This window comes from Typopeltis vanoorti, chromosome 2 (assembly GCF_054136105.1).
Source record: "Typopeltis vanoorti isolate ZY-2024b chromosome 2, IOZ_Tvanoo_1.0, whole genome shotgun sequence".
Lineage (NCBI taxonomy): Eukaryota > Metazoa > Arthropoda > Arachnida > Uropygi > Thelyphonidae > Typopeltis > Typopeltis vanoorti.
The window spans coordinates 18577981-18598146 of record NC_143550.1 but is presented as its reverse complement, the minus strand read 5'-3'; the positions used below and the strand labels follow the sequence as shown (position 1 = coordinate 18598146).

General features: G+C 35.1%; 1 protein-coding gene across 3 annotated transcripts in view; it reads left to right on the top strand.

Moving 5' to 3' along the window:
- LOC150108856 (uncharacterized) overlaps window positions 1-20166 on the top strand; it is a 137728-nt gene that overhangs the window by 78833 nt on the left and 38729 nt on the right. For all 3 annotated transcript variants that reach the window (XM_090410397.1, XM_090410406.1, XM_090410387.1), the window contains one exon: window positions 17693-17808. In XM_090410397.1, the coding sequence (XP_090266523.1) occupies window positions 17693-17808 (116 nt within the window). The remainder of the gene's footprint in view (window positions 1-17692; window positions 17809-20166) is intronic.

Sequence of the window (20166 nt, the reverse complement as noted above, 5' to 3'; positions counted from 1 at the left end):
ATTTTTGTGCAATTGTGCGAAAACTGTCAGTAACCTAAAATAACTACATTCCAAATTTAGTCAAAATGCGACTTATAAAGAGCGGACGATGTTGAGTTGTCGATGTATCTCCGGATGAAGCGATTCCTCACTCCCCCTTTCAATTCAATCTTACTGGATTGAATTTTTCGGAGGAGTTTAAACAACGTCAGAAACACTTACGTTCCAAATTTAGTAGAAATCTGTTCAGCGATCCGATCTGCAGAGGTATCTACGAAGGACGCGATCCCCTTCTTATAATCATCTTAAGTTTTGTCCATTTGGACTTAAATTTTCATGGGAGCCTAAATAACACAAGGTATAACCATAATCCAAATTCTGTGGAAACTGGATGAGTAATGCGTTCTGTAGCGGTTTCTAGTTGTAAAAGAAAAATCACCTCCGCCGGCCCAAAGAAAGAAAACTTCCCCATATTACTTTAGTCGAGTTAGATTAAATTTCTTAAAGACCTTTCAGCAAAATAAGAAACGAGTATACTCTAAATTTCACTAAAATCGTTTGAACGATGCAAACTGTACAATTTGCATCGTTTTTTCGCTATTTACAAGTGGTCGATTGGTGGAGCCTCTGCTACTAATGGCTCAGGAAAAAGTTAAGCAAGTTTGAGCGCGGTTAGTAGTTGGAAGGAGATAAATCATTCGATGCTGTTGTCACACTCTCCCTCGATGAGTCTTTGGACTCCCTGGAGGTGTGTCACATAATAATAATAATTATTATTATTACCATTATTCTTAATTGGATTTAAAGCTTGAAATTGGTAGGATGAGTTCTCTTGAATATCAATGCCGAACAAAACTTATTGGGAGGGCTTTAAGAATGAGTGATAAAATTCAACTTAGAAATTGAGTTACAGAAAGTCGAAATTTTGGCCATAACGATTCTTTTGATAAGAGCAGTCAGTATATCGCTACAGAACTTGGCTTAAGAGCTAAAGAACTTGGCTTAATGCCAAGAATCACTGCATGATTCTATGTAACATGCTACTAATGAGAAACGACCGTTATCTAGCAGGATGCTGCTTGCCGAAAGCTTGGAAATGTAATCTGTTAAGTTGGTACAACTTCGTCATCTGAATTGGAAAAGTCAAATGATTAAAAAAAGAAAAGAAAAAAGACTCGTACCGAGAAAGCGTTTATAACCCCCTCCATCTTTAACAAAAGATTAATGAATTCTAGGTGTGCATTGGTTGGATTTTCTTGCAATAAAAAAAAAATCTAACCTTTAGAGCACATACAGTCTACAGAGAAGACATGAACTATAAATATCCTTTTGTGTTAAATGCTAATCCTTTTGCACTAACTGTATTATCACTCAACTTTATACGACACCAAAATATGTTTTAGGTAAAATATTACCTTCTATAATATTTCCTTTAAAACTCGAAATGGCAGCCTCGCCTCTACAAGATTTCTAATCAATTTTGAAATGTCAACACCTAATATTCAATCGTTTAACTCCCAGAAAGAATATGTGGATAAGCAAACTTTTAGACCATCCTAATCAGAAGTGCTGAAGCCTGTTCTGTCTAGCTTGTTCAGCAATTTATTTTGTTTTTGTATGAGAGCGTCTATAAAGCAACTGAGTGATGGATATAATAAAGCAGTATCTAAAGGCTTTCAACTAAGGTAAGTTAGCTGGTCTCATACTGGGACGGTTCAGTTTGGTCCAATGGATAAAGCAAGATGGAAAGGTAATTTGTAATTAGTTTCTATTATTTTACCTTAATTACTTTTGTAGCATCCTACCCAACTTTTGTTTAGATAAGCTATTTGCGGATTTCCTTACTTTGAAATGAATTCGCAATTTTTTTTTTCATTACGATTAATTAAATGGGAAAAATACCAGATTTATAGTGCAGACCTCTGGTCGTAAAACAGCGCCAGTTAAAAATTCCGATAGTTCAGGTGATGGGGGAGAGGGGGATGCTATTACTATGAAACGATGCTAGAAAGAACAGAGAATCAGATTATCAGGTTCTCCAACAGAACATTACTTAACATTATTGTTATATTAAGTACTTAAACTTAACAGTACTTAATAGAACAAAACAATTACACTTACTATATTTTATTTATTTGTTTATAGCAGATTTGATATAATATAATATAATATAATATAATATAATATAATATAATATAATATATTAACATAACAGGTAGGTCACAACAGTTTAGTATTTTAGGTAAAATTCTGTGATAAAGCACATTATAATTTACTAAAAGAACAGTAAAATTACTCATTTCTCTGAAGAGAATAACTTATTTCCTCAAATACCCAAATGACAGAAATGGAAATAAAAGTTAGAATTGAAATGGCAAGAAAAAATTTTCTTCTGATGAAATCAACACTGTGTAACAGCAACTTAAACTTAGAGCACGCATGGTTAAATGCTATGTATGGTCTATACTGCTGTACGGTGCAGAAACTTGGACCTTGAAGACAACATCAATAAAAAAACGTGAAGCCTTTGAGATGGGGTTATACAGATGAATGCTAAAAATCCCATGGACAGCAAAAACGTCCAATAAGGAAGTACTGGAACAAATGGGGAAATCACGTGAACTTTTAGATACCATAAAAAAGAAGGAAAACTGCATATCTTGGTCACCTACTTCGTAATGATAAATATAAAATACTTCAATTGCTTATAAAGGGGAAGATAAATGGAAGAAGAGCACAAGGAAGATGAAGAAAATCTTGGTTGGCAGACATCAGACAGTGGACTGGCATGAGCTCTGAAGGACTGTTTAGAGTGACTGAGGATGTTCAAAATTTGCCAAGGTGGACGCCGACCTCCGATAGGCGATGGCACTCAAAGAAGAAGAAGACCCAAATGACCAGCAACTTTCTTTTCAAAAACAAATCTTTCTTGGGATGAATGATCACTTCATCTTTGCAGATTTTACATTTGTTCTATCAATTAACCTCTAAGTGGCGATATTACATCTTACTTTTATATTGCTTCTCTAAGATTTCAAAGTACCTTTGAAGACTAAAAATAAACAAAACGCGTATTTAAAGGTCCATATACTTTATATACTTTACTAATCCCTAACATGTGACCAATTGCCGGTCCTAAATTCATTATTTCTTTGTCAACCTCACTATGAAACAGTGTTAACCTATAGAATATTACTATTATTACCTTAGTGAGTTAAAGAGTTCGATAACCCTGTTTTGGAATTGTAAACATACCGAGCACTGAATTAGAAACCATTATTTTATTCAGATGTACGTAAACGTTACTTACTCTGGATATTTGCATATTATTTTAGAATGCTACTAGATAATGCAACTATTAAGAATGCTGCTCTGCTGGTCAGTGATTTTCAATAGTGTGGATCACACTATTAACAATGATCGCACAAGGATCTTTCGGAGTTCGATAAAGGGCTTATTGAGGGTGCCCGTCTGGTTGGGACCACAATTTTGAAAACAGCAGAGTTTGCTGGTTTCTCAGATTAGATATACGGGAAGTTTAATCAGTGGGAAAATAACCCACATTGCTTGTCTAAGAGGCGTAACTGGAGTACTAAGACAGATTGCCGTTCGTCTCGAGAAGGCTTATACGGACAAACAGAACTTTCTGTGTACAGCAGTTGACCGAAGCATTTAATGAAGGCTGTTCCCAATTCATATCTCGCCGAACTATGCTCAGGTTCGATATAAATATAAATATAAAGACGCAAATGAAGTATTGGCAGTCGCATTATATGGGAAACTGATTTCTGCGAAGTAAATAAAAAAGTTTCTAATTCAGTGGAAACTAATTCAGTCCACGAAGGAAAAAGATAAAGTACCACCGATTTTTTAAAAAAAAAAAAAAAAAAAACTCTCAAGGCTAAAGGAGATTCTTTAGAGAGTAAAAAGAATGAGTCACACTGATTTTAATTTATTAATTATAAATTACCTCAGATACCCTGAGAATATCAGCGCATTAGGATTAAAACATAGTCGTGTGTGAGCGTATGTATGGGGGTAGGGGGGGGGGGGGTTCTTTGGTAGGCAGCTTTATAGGTCCTATGGTTCAACCGATTTCGATCCATTTGAGAATAGTATTTTTCTTCATGTTACTTAAGGTTCCCTGAGAATTACAGCATATTCAGACCGAATCAGAGGGGCGATGGGGATGTAAAGACGGGAATAGAAATCAAAATATTACAGATATTGTTGTGTAGTTATCGTTCAAACAGGTTTCGATAGTCGTTCGTCAGCTATTTTGTTTCCTATTGGAAAAAACTAATGAGAACGTAAGATATTATTTTCTTCTGTTTTCCCTGTGAAATTCAGACAGCACTATAATTACAGCAACAGAAATTTTAATATGGAAAAAACACAACACAAAAATAATGTCTGTAAAGATTTTACTTCTAAATTGCAGCCACAGCCATCCTCCTATTTTCTAAGTACTTGGTTTACTTTTCCTGCATTATTTTATGCCGGTCCCATGTACGGGAGGCCGAAAAGCCTATAGCGGATCAATGCTGTGATTAAGTAATGCATAAAAAAGGATGCGATCCAGAAGGATTGTGAAAGAATAGCAGCAGTTAAGATGATTATGACATCAGAAACATCATCTGAAATGTGCGTAGTACTTAGTGAGTCTGAGAAGAACAGCTCAAAACATTAATTGTAGTCAGAGTTTAAATATTATGGTGATTAAATTATAAGATCCATTTCATTTTAGACAGAATATTGAGGATGTGCAATTGCAGTAGTAGCAATGTATTGTAGAGTGTGTATGAAACGCATTATTCACGTTTGTAACCCTATTAAGATTACATGTTGCATAACGATGTTTCGCAAAGTAAGCTCAATAATGATGACTCCTGCTAACCTTGAAGTCCGTTCTTAAAACAGACGTGATGCACTTGCATCTTAGTAGTTTAAAAACTGTGCAGACAGATGTCTAGTTACTGATGCTATATTTGGATTTCTGATCAACCTCTCCAACTGCTACTGCTGAAAGAGATGAAATTTCATTTTTAGTTACTGAAAAAACTTGATTCGACCTGGAGAATCTCCAAATGAAGATTCTGGAAATGTATAAATGAAATTAAAGAGACGTTCAGTCCTTTTTTTCCCTGTTAGTTTATTTTAATGATGAGAAAAATGATGACAAAAACTACACAAAACTAGAAACAATTGTTTTTAAGTAAATTTATGCAAATTAATTCAAAATTTCTTCAATTAAATGAATATGAGTACCCTGTAGTATCTAGAAAAAAAAAAAAAAGACCAGACATTTCAAACCGCTTCAACTTAAAAATGCCCATCCGTTGATCCGTCCGTGATACTAATGTTATTGTGGTAGGTTAAACAACCTTTCGTGAATAGGAATGTCATCAAAAAACCTCGCCCATACTTCCACACAAATTTTCAGTTTCAAAATGTATTAGAGTACATAAGCTCTTCTAGGCATATATCACCACTAAAAGTGCATGAACAAGCGGAATATACTATTTTTGGTGTAGATTTTTGTGAAAATTTTGCCTTACCCTATCCCTAAGAGGAATTTTATGCTCTTTCTTTCATTCTCTCTCTCTCTCTCTCTCTCTCTCTAGACTGAATTATCAAAGGCAATTTTTAGCAAGGAGTGCAATTCATTTAAGCTTGAGTATTGCTTAAAATCACTAATACTGTGCAGTAAAAATTTTTGAGCCTTTCCAAGTCTTGGAAAGACTTGGTTTGGTTTTCTTTCTTCATCTTAAAGAAACTTTAAAAACAGAAATCACTCGTGATAATTCAAACTAGAGAGAGAGAGAGAGAGAGAGAGAGGGTTCATACGATTCCTCTTAGGATAAGTAACGCAGACTTTACACAAAAATCCACATCATTCAAAAATTTTTGACACAGCATTTTCTTTATTAAATCACTACAGTTCAATGTTGAGAGCTTCGCTGAATACTTATATTAGCCTTCCTCTATCTTTAATTTCAACCTCCTCATTTAACCTTAATCTCCAAAAATGTATGCTTTTCAAGTCTACCCAATGAAAACAGCCTCGACGGTAACGGTGGTAATGACTAGAGTATACTGTGTAATTACTAATTATAACTTTTTATATATAATTATAGTAAGTAAATCATTTTTTTTGTGAATTCCACCCACGAAAGGTTCTGAGTACTTGGAGCATAAATAGTAATGCCATTGGCGGCCAAGGATTAACCAGAGCTCTAGAGACCAAACATGAAACTTTTTCAAACTACAATCAGGCCATGATTACAGATTACAGACATAACACTCTGAAGATAATTTTAGTTGCCGTGGTCAGTGGCGTAGCTGGGGGGGGGGGTCCTCCTCGGGCGGCGCTTTCAACCTTACCCTATACGTCGTTTTGACTTTTTGTAGTATTTTTAGTGTGTATTGAGAGGGGGCGGCAAACTCAGGGATCGCCCCGGGCGACAAAAGCTCTAGCAACGCCACTGGCTGTGGTGTATCTAAACAACCAACCAAGCTCACATCCCAACTTCTAACCCATCCACGGTTTATATACCCTTATGAGGACTAAAGGTTTTACACGCTTTTGCATGTGTGGGACTGATGATTTGTAATAAACGCAATAAGGCGCGCTTCATAAGTATCATACACAGCATTATTATATGATGAAATTTTGTATTTCGCCTAATAACGAAAATAATAGCCTCCGTAACTCAGTTGGTTTCGAAGGAGCCCTTTGGTTGGAAATCCATTAGTTCGAATCCCGTCTATGATGCAAAGAACCTATATCAGACTTTTCAATCAAAGGTGAGTTAGCCATTCTCATACGGCGGTAGAGGGTTTTTCTCCACGAAACTAGAGTTTTTCAATCCTCATAACAGGCAAATCGGCACCGTGAACACATATCTACAGACATAAAATACTTTTAGAAGATGTAGAAGAGGAGCGGCAGTCCGGATGTATTAATTGCCTAAAACCTCTAACTAAAGGACTCAACCCGAGATGGGTTGAACATCGTAATGGATGGAACGAAATGGAGAAAGTAATTCATCTGAAAGTGAATAACTTTCATTCGAAGTTATTCACTTTCAGATGTGTTTAAACTCCCATCTTTAATTGATTTTGAGAGAGGACAACCGAGTTTCCGAAAGGAACAACTTTGCCACCACCGTATGAGAACGACTAACTCACTTTCATTTGGAAAGCACTTGTAAAGATTTCTTGAGTCCCAGATAGGATTAAAACCTAGGTCTTTCCAAATGAAAGGCAAATTTCACGTCGTGACTGTCCTATAGAAGAGCTATGCTCGAGAAGACCTTATGTAAAAATTCGGTGTTGCCAAAATAAATTATCTAAAAACATCGACTTTTTACAGTAGGAATTCACCTAAATTTTCTTGTAAAATTGTATATTTTAGTTCTCTATGTAAATCTATCTGTATAAAGAGCAAAATAAGCCCAAAGGGAATTAAGTCGCTCATTGTTTAAGAAGGGATGTAGAAATATTGAAACCAATAGCATCGTCCGAAATTCGGCATGTCTTTTGAAGATTGTTTGCAAGACCCATCGCTGGTGACCTTCAAAGTCAATATTGAAAGGGCGCGAATCAAAAAGAAAGTCCCGTAAGCAAGATTATGGTAGTAAAGACAGGAAGTAAGATTGTCGGCGAATTTTCGAGAAACATTATACAGGGTTCTTCAAACTACTTGCAAGACTCGCACGGGGACGCTAGGGGTCCCAAAAACTTAATCAAAGGACTCTGGTGTTCGAAGATGAGAAGGGCTTCCTTTTCTTCATCCTGAGTGAACCATCCACGAAAGAGGACCCGAGGTGTAAGTTCCGGAGGGGAGGGTGGAGCGACCCATCCACCGATGTCGTTTCAGTCACAGCCGAAGATATCCGGAGGCGATAGTCAAGGAGAAATCTTGCCGTAAAGGACCTGTAGTCGAATAAGTGCGACCAAGCCTATGCAGAAATCCTTTGCCGGGCAGTTCAAGACGCCGGAACGCCTACCCTATATCCCGCCTGCTGCTACGAGTATTCATCGGTGCCCGGTGTCCCTTCGAGGAGAATTCCAAACACGGAGGAGAGAAACCCCCACTCAAGCGCCGGAAAAAGGAAAGGACGGAAGACACATACAAGATAGGAAGAGACCCATATGAGTCTACATATTCATTTATTGTTTATGAATTAAGAAAGAATTCCCTATCGCACTGTTAAATTGTCTAGTTTAAAGAGATAGTATTTAGAGCAAATGTGAGTAATCGCAAAATGAGTGAAGCATGAGCGCAGTTAATTTCCCTTGGAGAAAAGATTGAGCTATTGAAATTTCTTTAATTGATTATATGTGTACTTATGATTGAATTTTGTGATAGAGTATGTTCCTGCTATCGCATCATTGGAATGCTTGAAATTCAATGAGGTGGATTGTATAAATACAATTGCCTAGATTATGATTAAGTGTTTGAAAGGAATGAAATTCTGAGAGATATATTTGTATACATGCATGTTGTATTTTGATTGATGCTAAATTAGGAATGTCAAGCGCAACTAACGATTTCATGTCATAGGTATAACTTTCTGATATTTGTATTATAAAGTATGCTTGTTGAAGGTCCAACTAAGTAAGTGCGAGAGAATTTAATAGAAACCAAGTTGAGTGATTGAGAAAGACTAAGAATTACCTTTCATAAATGAATCTTGTGATTTCAAGTGATATGTATAATTATTTGATCAGAAATTAAACTTATTGTTATTGTTGATAAAAAAAAAACACTATTTCGGACCTGATGGTGGAACCCCAATGATTAGTAGTGATTTATGAGTAAATTTTGCCATGACTGCAAACCTTGGCTAAAATAGGATATAAGTGATTAATTGATCTACTAGGGTATAAAAACTTTCTGTTACCTATAGCGGAATTTCAGAGGCGCAGTCTTCAATCAAACAAATATCTGGAGATCCCAGGCAAGAAAAATTATACTTAAGATAGAACAATAAAGAAGGTAAATAATAGAAAACGAATATTAAGTTAAAGAAACATATAAGCTAAGATATAAGATTATATATACAAGCAACAGTCTTCGCAAATATTACACTTAGTATATTTAACGACATGCCAAAGGGATTGCGAGATGATGAAAATGAATGGTTTAGCACAGCGAACTGAATAATCTACTTACAGTGTAGTGGAGGATGAAAAGCAACGCATATGAAAGTACTGAAATATGTTCTGTTTGCAAGTAGTGCGATAAATTTTCCTATTCCAGGGTGAGCACTGCGAGATCGAATGGCGTAAGTAGTAAAAGGGTATACGTTTTGGCACAGGGGCGCAATTACTTCAAGTCCATCTTCCGAAGTGTTCGAATCCTTATGTAAATCTTTAATAGGAAGTCGCGGTTTTTTAAGAAATCAGAAAGTGTTCTATCTCTTTAACAAGTGTTTTTGGAAACTTATCCACAAAGGATAGTGATAGGGGCGGAAACTATATGTTTATCTATATGTAAAAAACCTAGAGGACAATAGCACAGTTGGTGAAACAGCGGTTAGGTAATCCAGAAATTCTGACCAACAAACCGAAAATGGAACTTTCTTTCCCAGTCACTTCAAGCTTCACAAACGTAGAGTAGCGGTCTCGCACATGGGGACGAAATTCATCTAATACCTAAAGAAATCCATATATTGACACATTGGGAGTGAAACTCGCAACCTATTATTTCGAAAGGGAAACGCTACCCAGGTGGATGTTATTAAAATCAAATGCTAGTTTGTGAATGTGAAAACAATTAGATGAGGAAGCCTCTAAAAATGTACACTAGAACCCAGACTATATTAATCTAGTACTGTAAATTATTTTAATCCATAAGTCCCCATCCTGTTTATGCATCATGACATGCAGTAAACACTGCAGGAAGTATTAGGTTATAAATATAATAGGATTTATTAAGAAATATTAGTATTTTTCCCCAATGATAAAGATGAAAAAAAAAAAAACAATTTCTTTCAGTTGATCTGGAGAGTAACAACTTCATTTGAGCTTCGAATCCAGGCTGAAAAAAAAAAGTCAAGCAAGTTCAATCAGACAAATATGGACAGAATATCTTGGCAATTCGCTCGGCTCCGGTTGATCGTCCATATAACTTCCTGGCCAGACCTCAATAAATGTCAAAGATACTAGAGGATGAACAGGGATAGGTATTTTCACCCCTGCCAATTGACCCTCAGAAGGAAGGTACTAAATTACTTTTCTTAAGAAAAATCAGTTCATTCCGCGAACTCTCCACACTCAGTTAGAAAGAAAAATTAAAGCAGCTCCATGTGTTTCAAGTACCCTTCTTGACGTGTACAAATTACCAAGTATATTAAGGAGGCATTTGTGGGTATGTCCTCCTGCGGCACTGCAGCAGTGTGTAAATGTGGCATTTAATGGCCTTGAAGTTAACAAAAACAGAGGGTCACCGTGCACATCACGAGACAGAAAGAAAAACAACGTTAAGAAGCCAAAGAGATTAAAATACGAATTGCGTAATCAACTCGCATATTTACTGAGTGCAGCTGAGCATATCACAATCAAAGAAATAAGGGATAATTACGTGTTATATAAGGGAGAGGAAAGTAGTACAAAAAAATCGAAGATCGAATACAATGAAGGTGAAGACAAAGGTGATGAATTTATTAAGACTCGAAAGAAAATGCACTGCATTCCGATCGTGACTCAGAGAACTGTAAGAGGCTTCTTTCCAACTCATTGACACATGAAGACGGCCTTGCAGATGAATTTCAGGGGGGATAGAGGGGCAGAAACTTTGTCACAAACATTTTGTTTAGTTTTTAATAAGAATTTCACTTACCATCGTTACTACGAAACAGAACTGCTATTTCAGTTGGTATACACAATAAGTGAAACCATCATGTTTATATGTACTCTTTTCAGAGGTTTAAGAGATGTAAAGGCATGAGAATAAATGTATTTCCTTACTCGTTTTGATCTCTATTCTTTCGCATCCTATTATACGAAGAAATTATCGCGCGAACTGTTTTAATAACATTTCAGAATCCCAAGGAGTAATTACGAAGGCTGAATTCCATGATGTGTTGAGAACTCTGTCACATTCAATATAAAAATTGTGACAAATGTGATCCTTACGATCCTTACAATTTCTTGAAGTTTTCTCGTTATTTTTTTAAAGTTTGCATAATACTTATTAATAATAATTTTATATTATTAAGATAAATGGAATATGAAGTCAACTCAGCAGTTCAATAACATGTTACTAACATGTTATTGAACAAACCAGAATCCAACTTTCTTATTTATATAGATATAAACTAGTTATATGCACGGCTTTTTTAAAATTAGGAAAGTTTTCCTACAATCACAATTCTGTTTACAATAGCAAGTAACGGAGGTGGTTAATTTATCATTGTTAGTTAATTAAATATGCAATGCGCACATTTCCTTGACTTGTAGAGAACCCGTCAGTAAGTTATGTAACGCTGTTTTGTAGAGCAGGATTGCAGTTCGCAACAAAGTGACAGTATGTATGAAAGTATTCATGCAGGAGGTCTAAGAATACGTCAGACAGAAAACATGTTTCTCACTACGCACACGGTGCATGTGTGGTCTATGATCATATAAATATGCGTTCATATAGATCTTCAGTGTTTATTTAAAAATTAACTGTACACTATCAAGTGAATATTAGTCTATTCTATTAGCTGAGTAGAGTAAATTTGACTTTTATAATTCTGATTTGGTATTTCATTTACCATAAATTTATTCATGTTTTGGTTTTTGGCGATTCACAGTGAAAAACTGGACATTAGTAATTCGATGTCTAAAATAGTGCATATTGATACCAAACTGTAAAAAAACAAAATAAACAAAAACTGTAAAAACTAAAGTAAAAAAAAAAAAAACTGAAGTAAATTAAGGGGGGAGCAAGTTGAACGTTAATATTGCGTATAGCGTATTTCGTGTTTTTTCTTACTTTCTAATTCTAAAGAATTTTCGTGACAAACAGATAACGGATAAATAAATACTTCCATTTATTTACAATAAAAAAGTAAACAAATATTTGAATACAATTAACATTTTTTTTAATTCAGTAAAAAGAAACACGCAAACACATATCCCAAAAATTTAGTCCAAAATTATCAGCAGGAAAAAGTAAATAACATGAGGTACATTAAATTAAACAAAATATAATAAATAAATTATCATTAATTAACGAACTTTAGAAATATCTTGTACTACTCACTTTTCGCCTTTCTAATCATTTGAGGGAGATGGGTATGACAGGAATCAATCCAATTACGATATTAAACGTTTATATTAGATGCTGAAGAGGTTTTAAAAACCAAAGAGAGGCTGTTAGCAAAGAGACTGCCCTTAAAAATTACTTTAAATACATTATTAAAGAAAACAATACAGAAAAAATAAAAACAAGTGATGTGTGTGTGTGTGTGTGTGTGTGTGTGTGTGTGTGTGTGTGTGTGTGTGTGTGTGTGTGTGTGTGTGTGTGTGTGTGTGTGTGTGTGTGTGTGTGTGTGTGTGTGTGTGTGTGTGTGTGTGTGTGTGTGTGTGTGTGTGTGTGTGTGTGTGTGTAAGAGAAAGAAAACTTATGCTACATTTTATTTACAACTTCTTCATATACATAATAATACTTCTCGTTCAAGCTCACCAAACTTTCGAAAAGTGTTGTTGATGAATAGACTTAACATGAACATGTGAAAATATTCTGGTGTCCTAGCAATTCAACAAGTATGCTTTGAATGGCTTCGATAGCTAATTAATGCTTCCAACCTGCACTCCAGAAATGTAACTATGATTAAAAGCAATAATTAGTCGGTGTCTATTTTTTTTTTCTTTTTGCTCTGATCATATTCCTGCCGGTCGTTTTTATGATTATGATAATTATGTGAATATCATTATTCACCATTAACGCATTAAATTAACACCTGAATAAACCAAAGTTTAAACAAATCATGCATTTATCTTCATAAATTAATGCTGCAAAGTCTGATATAACACAAAAGGTAAATAAACTCACAGATCCTCCAGGCATCAACAATACTCACTGACTGACCTATTATTGTAACTTAGAAAAAAAAATGTTTAGACTGGATATAACTAGTACCCTAATTATTTCCATAAAGAACTCCGCTAATGATGTTATCGACATGTTCTACTGCCTGAAAAATCTTCTATATATATATATATATATATAAGTGTATAGGTTATTAACGAACAATTGGTGTACTCGTTTTCCAATGCTTGTGTGGAGGAAATTCGACAGCTTTTTAATAATAATCAAATGAACAGACCGAATGCGCACCAATCCCCACTTCCACTTTCCTCATACAGCCAGACACGCTGCCAATCATACACATTTTTTGTGCTACTTGTATCGCGAGTCGGTAATTAATTCTTTTTATATATCATTATGGCTTTTCGCAGAATTTGTATATCTATTCTGACTCTATAAATCCTTCTTTTGTTGTGGACATTAAAACATCTGCAGCAATATTTGTGACTTCATATTACAGTGGGATAGAGAAGGCTGCTACGAGGAGTATGCTTACAACAGCTTACTTTTTATGTATCCACGTTATCAGGGGGTGGGTTTGGTTGAAATTACAGTCGATGCAACTAAGGATATGGGGCAGCCGAACTGTCTATTAACTTTTCTAGTCGATTTCCTCTTTTGCAGAATGCAAAATCCGAGTTTTACCCGAATCTTTCTAATCAGTAATGCTATTCATTTTTTTTTTTTTTTTTTTTTTACCCCACATGACTCAACAGTGAACGCAATGGTGAAATTGCCTTAAAAGGCAACTAGGGAAAAGGGTTCTTCTGATCTAAGTCAAAAACCTTATAAAGCCAAAGGGTGAAAGTACAATAATACCCGTGTCCTTTTACCGGTTTTCTGTCTGTGAAAGTCTTTGTAGAAATCCCGTACTTCAATAGTAGAAACAATGTAACCTTCCATTATGATCAGCTGGCTCACCATCTGTATGAAAAGCACGTAGGAATGTTCCTTGTTTTGTAGATCTGAGAATGAAATCCAAAGGTTTTCAAATAAAAGACACGTGTGGTTGTTTCTACTGTTGCTTGAAGGGAAGCAAACGGAAAAATTAGGTATTATCAGTAAATATTTCCAAATTCTTAAGATTGGTTCAATAATTAATTATTCCTTTCGAGTCTCGAATGCCTCAAAAAATACTTGGACTAAGACATTTTAATGTCATTACTGTTGAGGACCCTTTAGTGTAAATTTTGGAGCCCACCGTTTATCATTAGTTTATTTATACTAATAATTGTTGGCCTGATAACAGTTTCGTAAAAGATCCGTCTTTAACAAGATTGTTTCTTTAGTTTAGCTAATGCAAGTGAATGTAATGCTACTAAAATAATAAATTCTTTTAGTAGCAAAAAATTCGGAATTGTTTTTTCTAAAAATTTTAAAATTTTATGAAAATGTGAATATAAACTATTCAAATTTAGGTCCAGATACTGAGTATGAGTTTTTCTGGGCCCAGCGGTGTAAATTTTTGTATATCCGACTGACAAACAAGTAGATATTCCTTTATATATAAGATTATAAGACGAAAATCCTTGCACATTCAATTTTCTTACTTTAAATTACAGTTAATGTAAAATTAAAAACAAACTCAGGCTACATTACTTTTTTCTTGGTCTATTATTCATTCTTAAACTCATTTATCTCATTTAAAGTATTGCTATTTGTAATTATGGTTCGATGATTGAAAAGATAGCGTGGGAAAAAATCTATATTCTAGCATCTAAAAGGCATGTCTATAACAGTTATTTGTGTTGTTGTACGACTTTCAGCGAAAATATTATGCTCAGCAAACGGGTTTCTCAAGTTATCATATCTAATTCTAGGCAGTACTCTAAGAAATGAGATATTATGTAAAGCTTTACATGAAGAAGGGAAGCACCGGTGAAGAGTACGCCACCAGCTCAGGATTATCAGAATTTGGCACGTAGTGCACGATATTCGTGGGATTCGTGAAAAATCTTCCAACTCAAAACAATAAAGAGGTGAGGAGCAACGTAAAGCGTGCACGGTCGTGATGAACGCATCGTGCGCATGGAATCACGTTAAACGATGTGCTGTAGAAAGATTTATTTTCGACGTTACAAGAAACACAAAGTAGCACAAGAGTTATCCGAACCACTGAACAGTGACAGGACAGTAACGGTTTGGGATTTTTTATTTCAAGCAGCCTTCAGACCTTCAATCCGCAATGTAGTAGTATCGCACCGTTCGATGGAATTCATCTACCCCCGTAAAGCATGCATAAATATTGATGCCTGGAGAGAGAGAGAGAGAGAGAGAGAGAGAGAGAGAGAGAGAGAGAGAGAGAGAGAGAGAGAGTGATTCGAACCCATAACCTACTGGATGGATTGAGCAACCGTTCTGCAGGCTACGGAGAAGTAAGCCGTCAATGAGATCTCTGCTCAATTTCTTAGGAGATATGTGTTCCTCAGGGAGAGCTTTTTCATTTTTCTAGTAGTCAATAGTACTTCAAATTCCTGTGATATGTGAGTTTTCGCAGAACTGTTATGTGTTTGTTTATCACTATACCGTTTTATGGCTATCTTCACTGGTTAAGATTATTACTAGTATATTAACTATTTTTGTCTATAACACTTTCGCCTTATTATTTATGACATTTAAAGTGTGATGACATACCTAAATGTTAAACCGAGACCTCTTCCAATTAGACAAATTCTACTCAAGTAAGCTGAGTTAAAGCTAACATAAGTTGAACGATATAAGTTAAAATATAAGCTAACATTCAGTATATTATTTAGACTGCCCACAAATTATTGCTTTCGGTTTTACCTAACAGAAAGGTAAAAGCTGATCGAAATATTATCCATCCATCTTCAAGGCCACCTTTCTTAATTGGGTTGTGGGGGCAGCAGCTATAAGAGGAACCTACAATGGTCACGATCCTCCGCCACCAAGCTCAGGTGTTCTGGTGGGACTCCCAGACGTGTCCACCCAAGGTTCTGGATATAATCTATCCGGTGAGTCCTTGGCCTTCCACGCCTGGCTTGGCTTGAGAGATCACAGTTACGATGGTACGGGCACCTGGTCGAAATATCATTTCTGTATAAATTCGGTGAAGTACGAGGTACTACCTGGACGTCTTCACACTGTCTATAAAACAAATTATAGGCTCAGATTAGTTACAAGTAGTTGTTTTAGCTTCAACATAGACTCTTTACAATTTATTCACTAAGTTTCATTATTGCTACTTTTCCTTATTTCGAGTTCGGCAATGTAAGCGATTTGGTCGGAATCATTGAAAAGTCCTCATGTCTCGTCTTTTGACTGCAGTTTCGTCTTAGAACAAAAGGAAGCCAAAGGAGTGGATCTGAGTGAGTAAGGATCGTGCGGCCAAGAACAACAAGCTTTATTGTTGTGACCAAAACTGTTGAAAACACAACGCATTGTGTGAACAGAACACCGTCACATTACTCTCAGCCGTACAAAAATTGATCTACATACTTATTAGGGACACTCACAGTTTTCGGACTTACATTCATATTTTAACTCCGTATCCAAAATCTGTAAGTTTATCCAAGTGATGTGCTTATTTATTCAAACATTACGCAACCGACCCTTCAAGCGCAATAAATTATTGAAGTTAGGTTGTTATGATGCATTTCTGATAAAAGAGAATATTTCTTTCATCCGCTCCCACTAAATCAAGAGGTGACCGTTGATAAGCCACAGATTACCGGTATTTTGATGCTCTTTCTTTCTTTACTACGAGTACATCTGATAACCCTCGCTGAAGTTTCTCTGTAGGCTTTCTTACGTTTTTCATGTGTCGATTTAATCATAGAAATCTGAACTGTGAACCTGTTCAATGTTAAGTCTGTCTCACTGTATTACGAAAATTCGAGAACTTTAACTATTTCGACACTATTCGATCTTAAATAACTCGAGATAAAGAAGTACTTTTAGTCTACTCGGTGCAAAACATTACAGTCGTTTTACAACGTTTTTGAGATATCTTAATCAATGTAATAATTTCTCCATAGATTTATCCATTAAAAGGATAAACTATGGCTGTTCATCCATAGTTTATCCTTTTACATACGCAGTTCAATAACTGAGAGCAAATTATTTATGCTACACTGATTTCAAATTATTTATGCTACACTGATTTCAAAAATTATATCCATTTTGGAAATCACGTACGGATGTTTTAACAAAACCAATGCACAATAAGCATTTTATAAATTATGTAATGTTTGTCATTTATAAAAGAAAAATTGTATGGACTATTTACACAAGCTCTTGATGAAATCATGCGTATCTCATAATTAAACGTAAACTAATACAAAGTTTTAGCAGACAGACAAGTCCAAACGTTGTTCTCACTACTTTAGACTATTCACGTCACATACTTTCTAGTTAAGTCGAGAATATTCTTTAATGGCGAACGAATATGCTAGTTACCTCCCTAACGCAAAAATAAAAAAATAAATAATAAAAATATAAAAAAGTCAATAAAAATAATCTTTTATGTTATTTATTTATTTATTTAAAATTATATGGACTACAGCCAAAACGATTGTCCATACAAAGATGTTCTTATTATATGACTAGTTAACCAGAAATGGATACTTCAACTTCATTTTCAACTTGAAAGTAACTTCCTTTCAGGTCAACCCTATCCGTTGGCAGCCCCTCGTTATCCGCCTAACGCACCTCTATCAGAAGCAGAATCGTATCATCCAAAGAGGCGAAGGAGAAAGAGAAGGGGAAGATTCGAGGAAGAGGTAAAAGTTCATTTCAAGAAAACAATTTTTTTTTTTTTTTTTTTTTTAACATTTACAGAAAGCCCAATGAAATCAGCAGCCTTGCTTGAGTGGCTAATTTGAGTCTGAACGTTCCATCATTTATATTTCTTATTTCATTTATATTAAGGTAATATAATAGGTTATATTAAAACAGTTATTATTATTACCGTTGCCCTACCTCCTTATCCGCAGGATCACTTTCCGCGGTTTCAGTTATCCGCGGTCAACTCCGGTCCGAAAACATTAAATGGAAAATTCCAGAAATAAACAATTTATAATTATATAGTCAAAGTGGATATTAAATCCAACATTATTGCAAAGCCGAATGTGTGTAGAAACTATGAAAGTTTCGTAAGTTGACCTGAGAGCGTGCGAGAATACAATCCTCAGCATCTCCGAGTGCAAGCTAAGATGCCTTAGCTCTACAAACATTCGACTCGGAAATAATATTGGATCTAGTATCCAACTTTGCCTATGTAATTTTACATCGCCAAAATGTAGCCGTAAGGCTCTTTCTTTTAGTAATAGAACAATTCATAAGTTTTAAATTGCGCACTGTTGTGAGTAGTTCTCGGTTGTCAGATTGACTGCCACAGTATCGCAGTGCTTGTGTTTAAGTAACCCTTATTTTACTTAATAATGGCCCCAAACTGCAAGAGTAGTGATGCTGGCAATTCGAATATGTCAAAGAAAAGCTACAAAAGTGCTTCCTTTTTAGTGAAAAAGGTGAAAGTTTTCGACTTCATAAAATAATGAATAAATAAATAAAAAAAAACGTATGAGGTTGCTAAGATTTCATTCACATTCAGATAACTTTTATTGCAGTATATTATTGTTCTATTTTATTATTAGTTATTGTCGTTAATCTCTTACTGTGCCTAATTTATAAATTAAATCATACGAAAAAACATAGTATATATAGGGTTTGGTACTATCCGCGGTCTCAGGTATCCAGGGGATATCTTGGAACGTATTCCCCCGCGGATAAGTGGAGGGAGCGCTATCTTGATGCACCTACCAAACAAAATTCTTCTAATATCAGAAAATAATTATTCTTCACAGAGGCTCGCTAATTATGATGTCAATCTTTCAACACATGAAAATACTTTATTAAGTTATGTACGTGAGAGGGAAGGGAACGAACTTAGTTCGCGCCCGAATCTTTACAGTTGCTTTCGACAATGTTGCGACATAACCAAGAGAGAAATATTCTTAAATCGTGCGTAGAATGATTACGAAATAATCGAAGAAAAATTCACTAATCATCTCAGCAATGAAGAACAGAAGAACAGCTAGTCGAGTAACATTACTTTCGAAAACATTAAATTATTTGCGCCGTCAACTCATATTTATTCAGAATGTCATTTAAATTAACAGACATTTTAAAGTTAAAATGTTTCCGCATGCATATGTAAATAGGAATCCGAAACATTAATTCTCAAACTGCAAGTATGTAAATTAAGTCCATAAATTACAAATTTTAAACATATTATCACAAACGCAGTTTTTATTTTATTTAGGAGTAGCACTCAAGAAAGCTTATATTACATTTAATATCTTGGCAAAGAAACAATCCAGAAACCGTACTCTAGATACCAAATATGAATTTTTTTTAAAACCATTTCCGGCCTCCAATAAGTAGTGTGGTGGTCTTACAATAGGAAGTGAAATTTATCTACGACCTAACAGCATTCAGAAATATCCATTCTCGAGGCGGGACGCAAATGGACCTAAATTTGCATGGCCTACTGACTGGAGAACGAAAGCATTATTACTCAAGGTTGGCGACTACCAAAATTATTAGGGAACACTTTATAATTTATAAATATTAATCACTAGTGTTATACATTAATACAATACAGACATTGCATTTGCTATTTCAAACACAATTTTAACATCAATTACAATACAAAACGATTCCATTCTCTCTCTGTGTGTGTGGTTAAAAGTGATGATACCCTAAAGTATGTTGACACTAATACGCAAACGAAGCAAGTTTCCTAGCAACATGACACTTGTAAGTAATTTTCTTCAATTTTCTTTGTTTCCTGGCATGCTACAGCATTGTTATTACTAACTGAAAATAATATGATTGCCATCCAAGCTATCTCAATAGCACAATCAAAACAGACTCCTAGGTAAGGAGTATTTCTACAACTCAAACTATTATTTCGAGGATATTAATCACGTCTCTCTTCTAATTTCTAAAGCAATCATTACAGCTGAATTTATGCTCGGCAGAATTCTTTTACGCATGAAATCTTCTTATTGAAGAAAATTCGATTTGGGAAAGTAGAGTTGGCATCTTTCCTAGGACAGATGTCAACACCTTAGGTT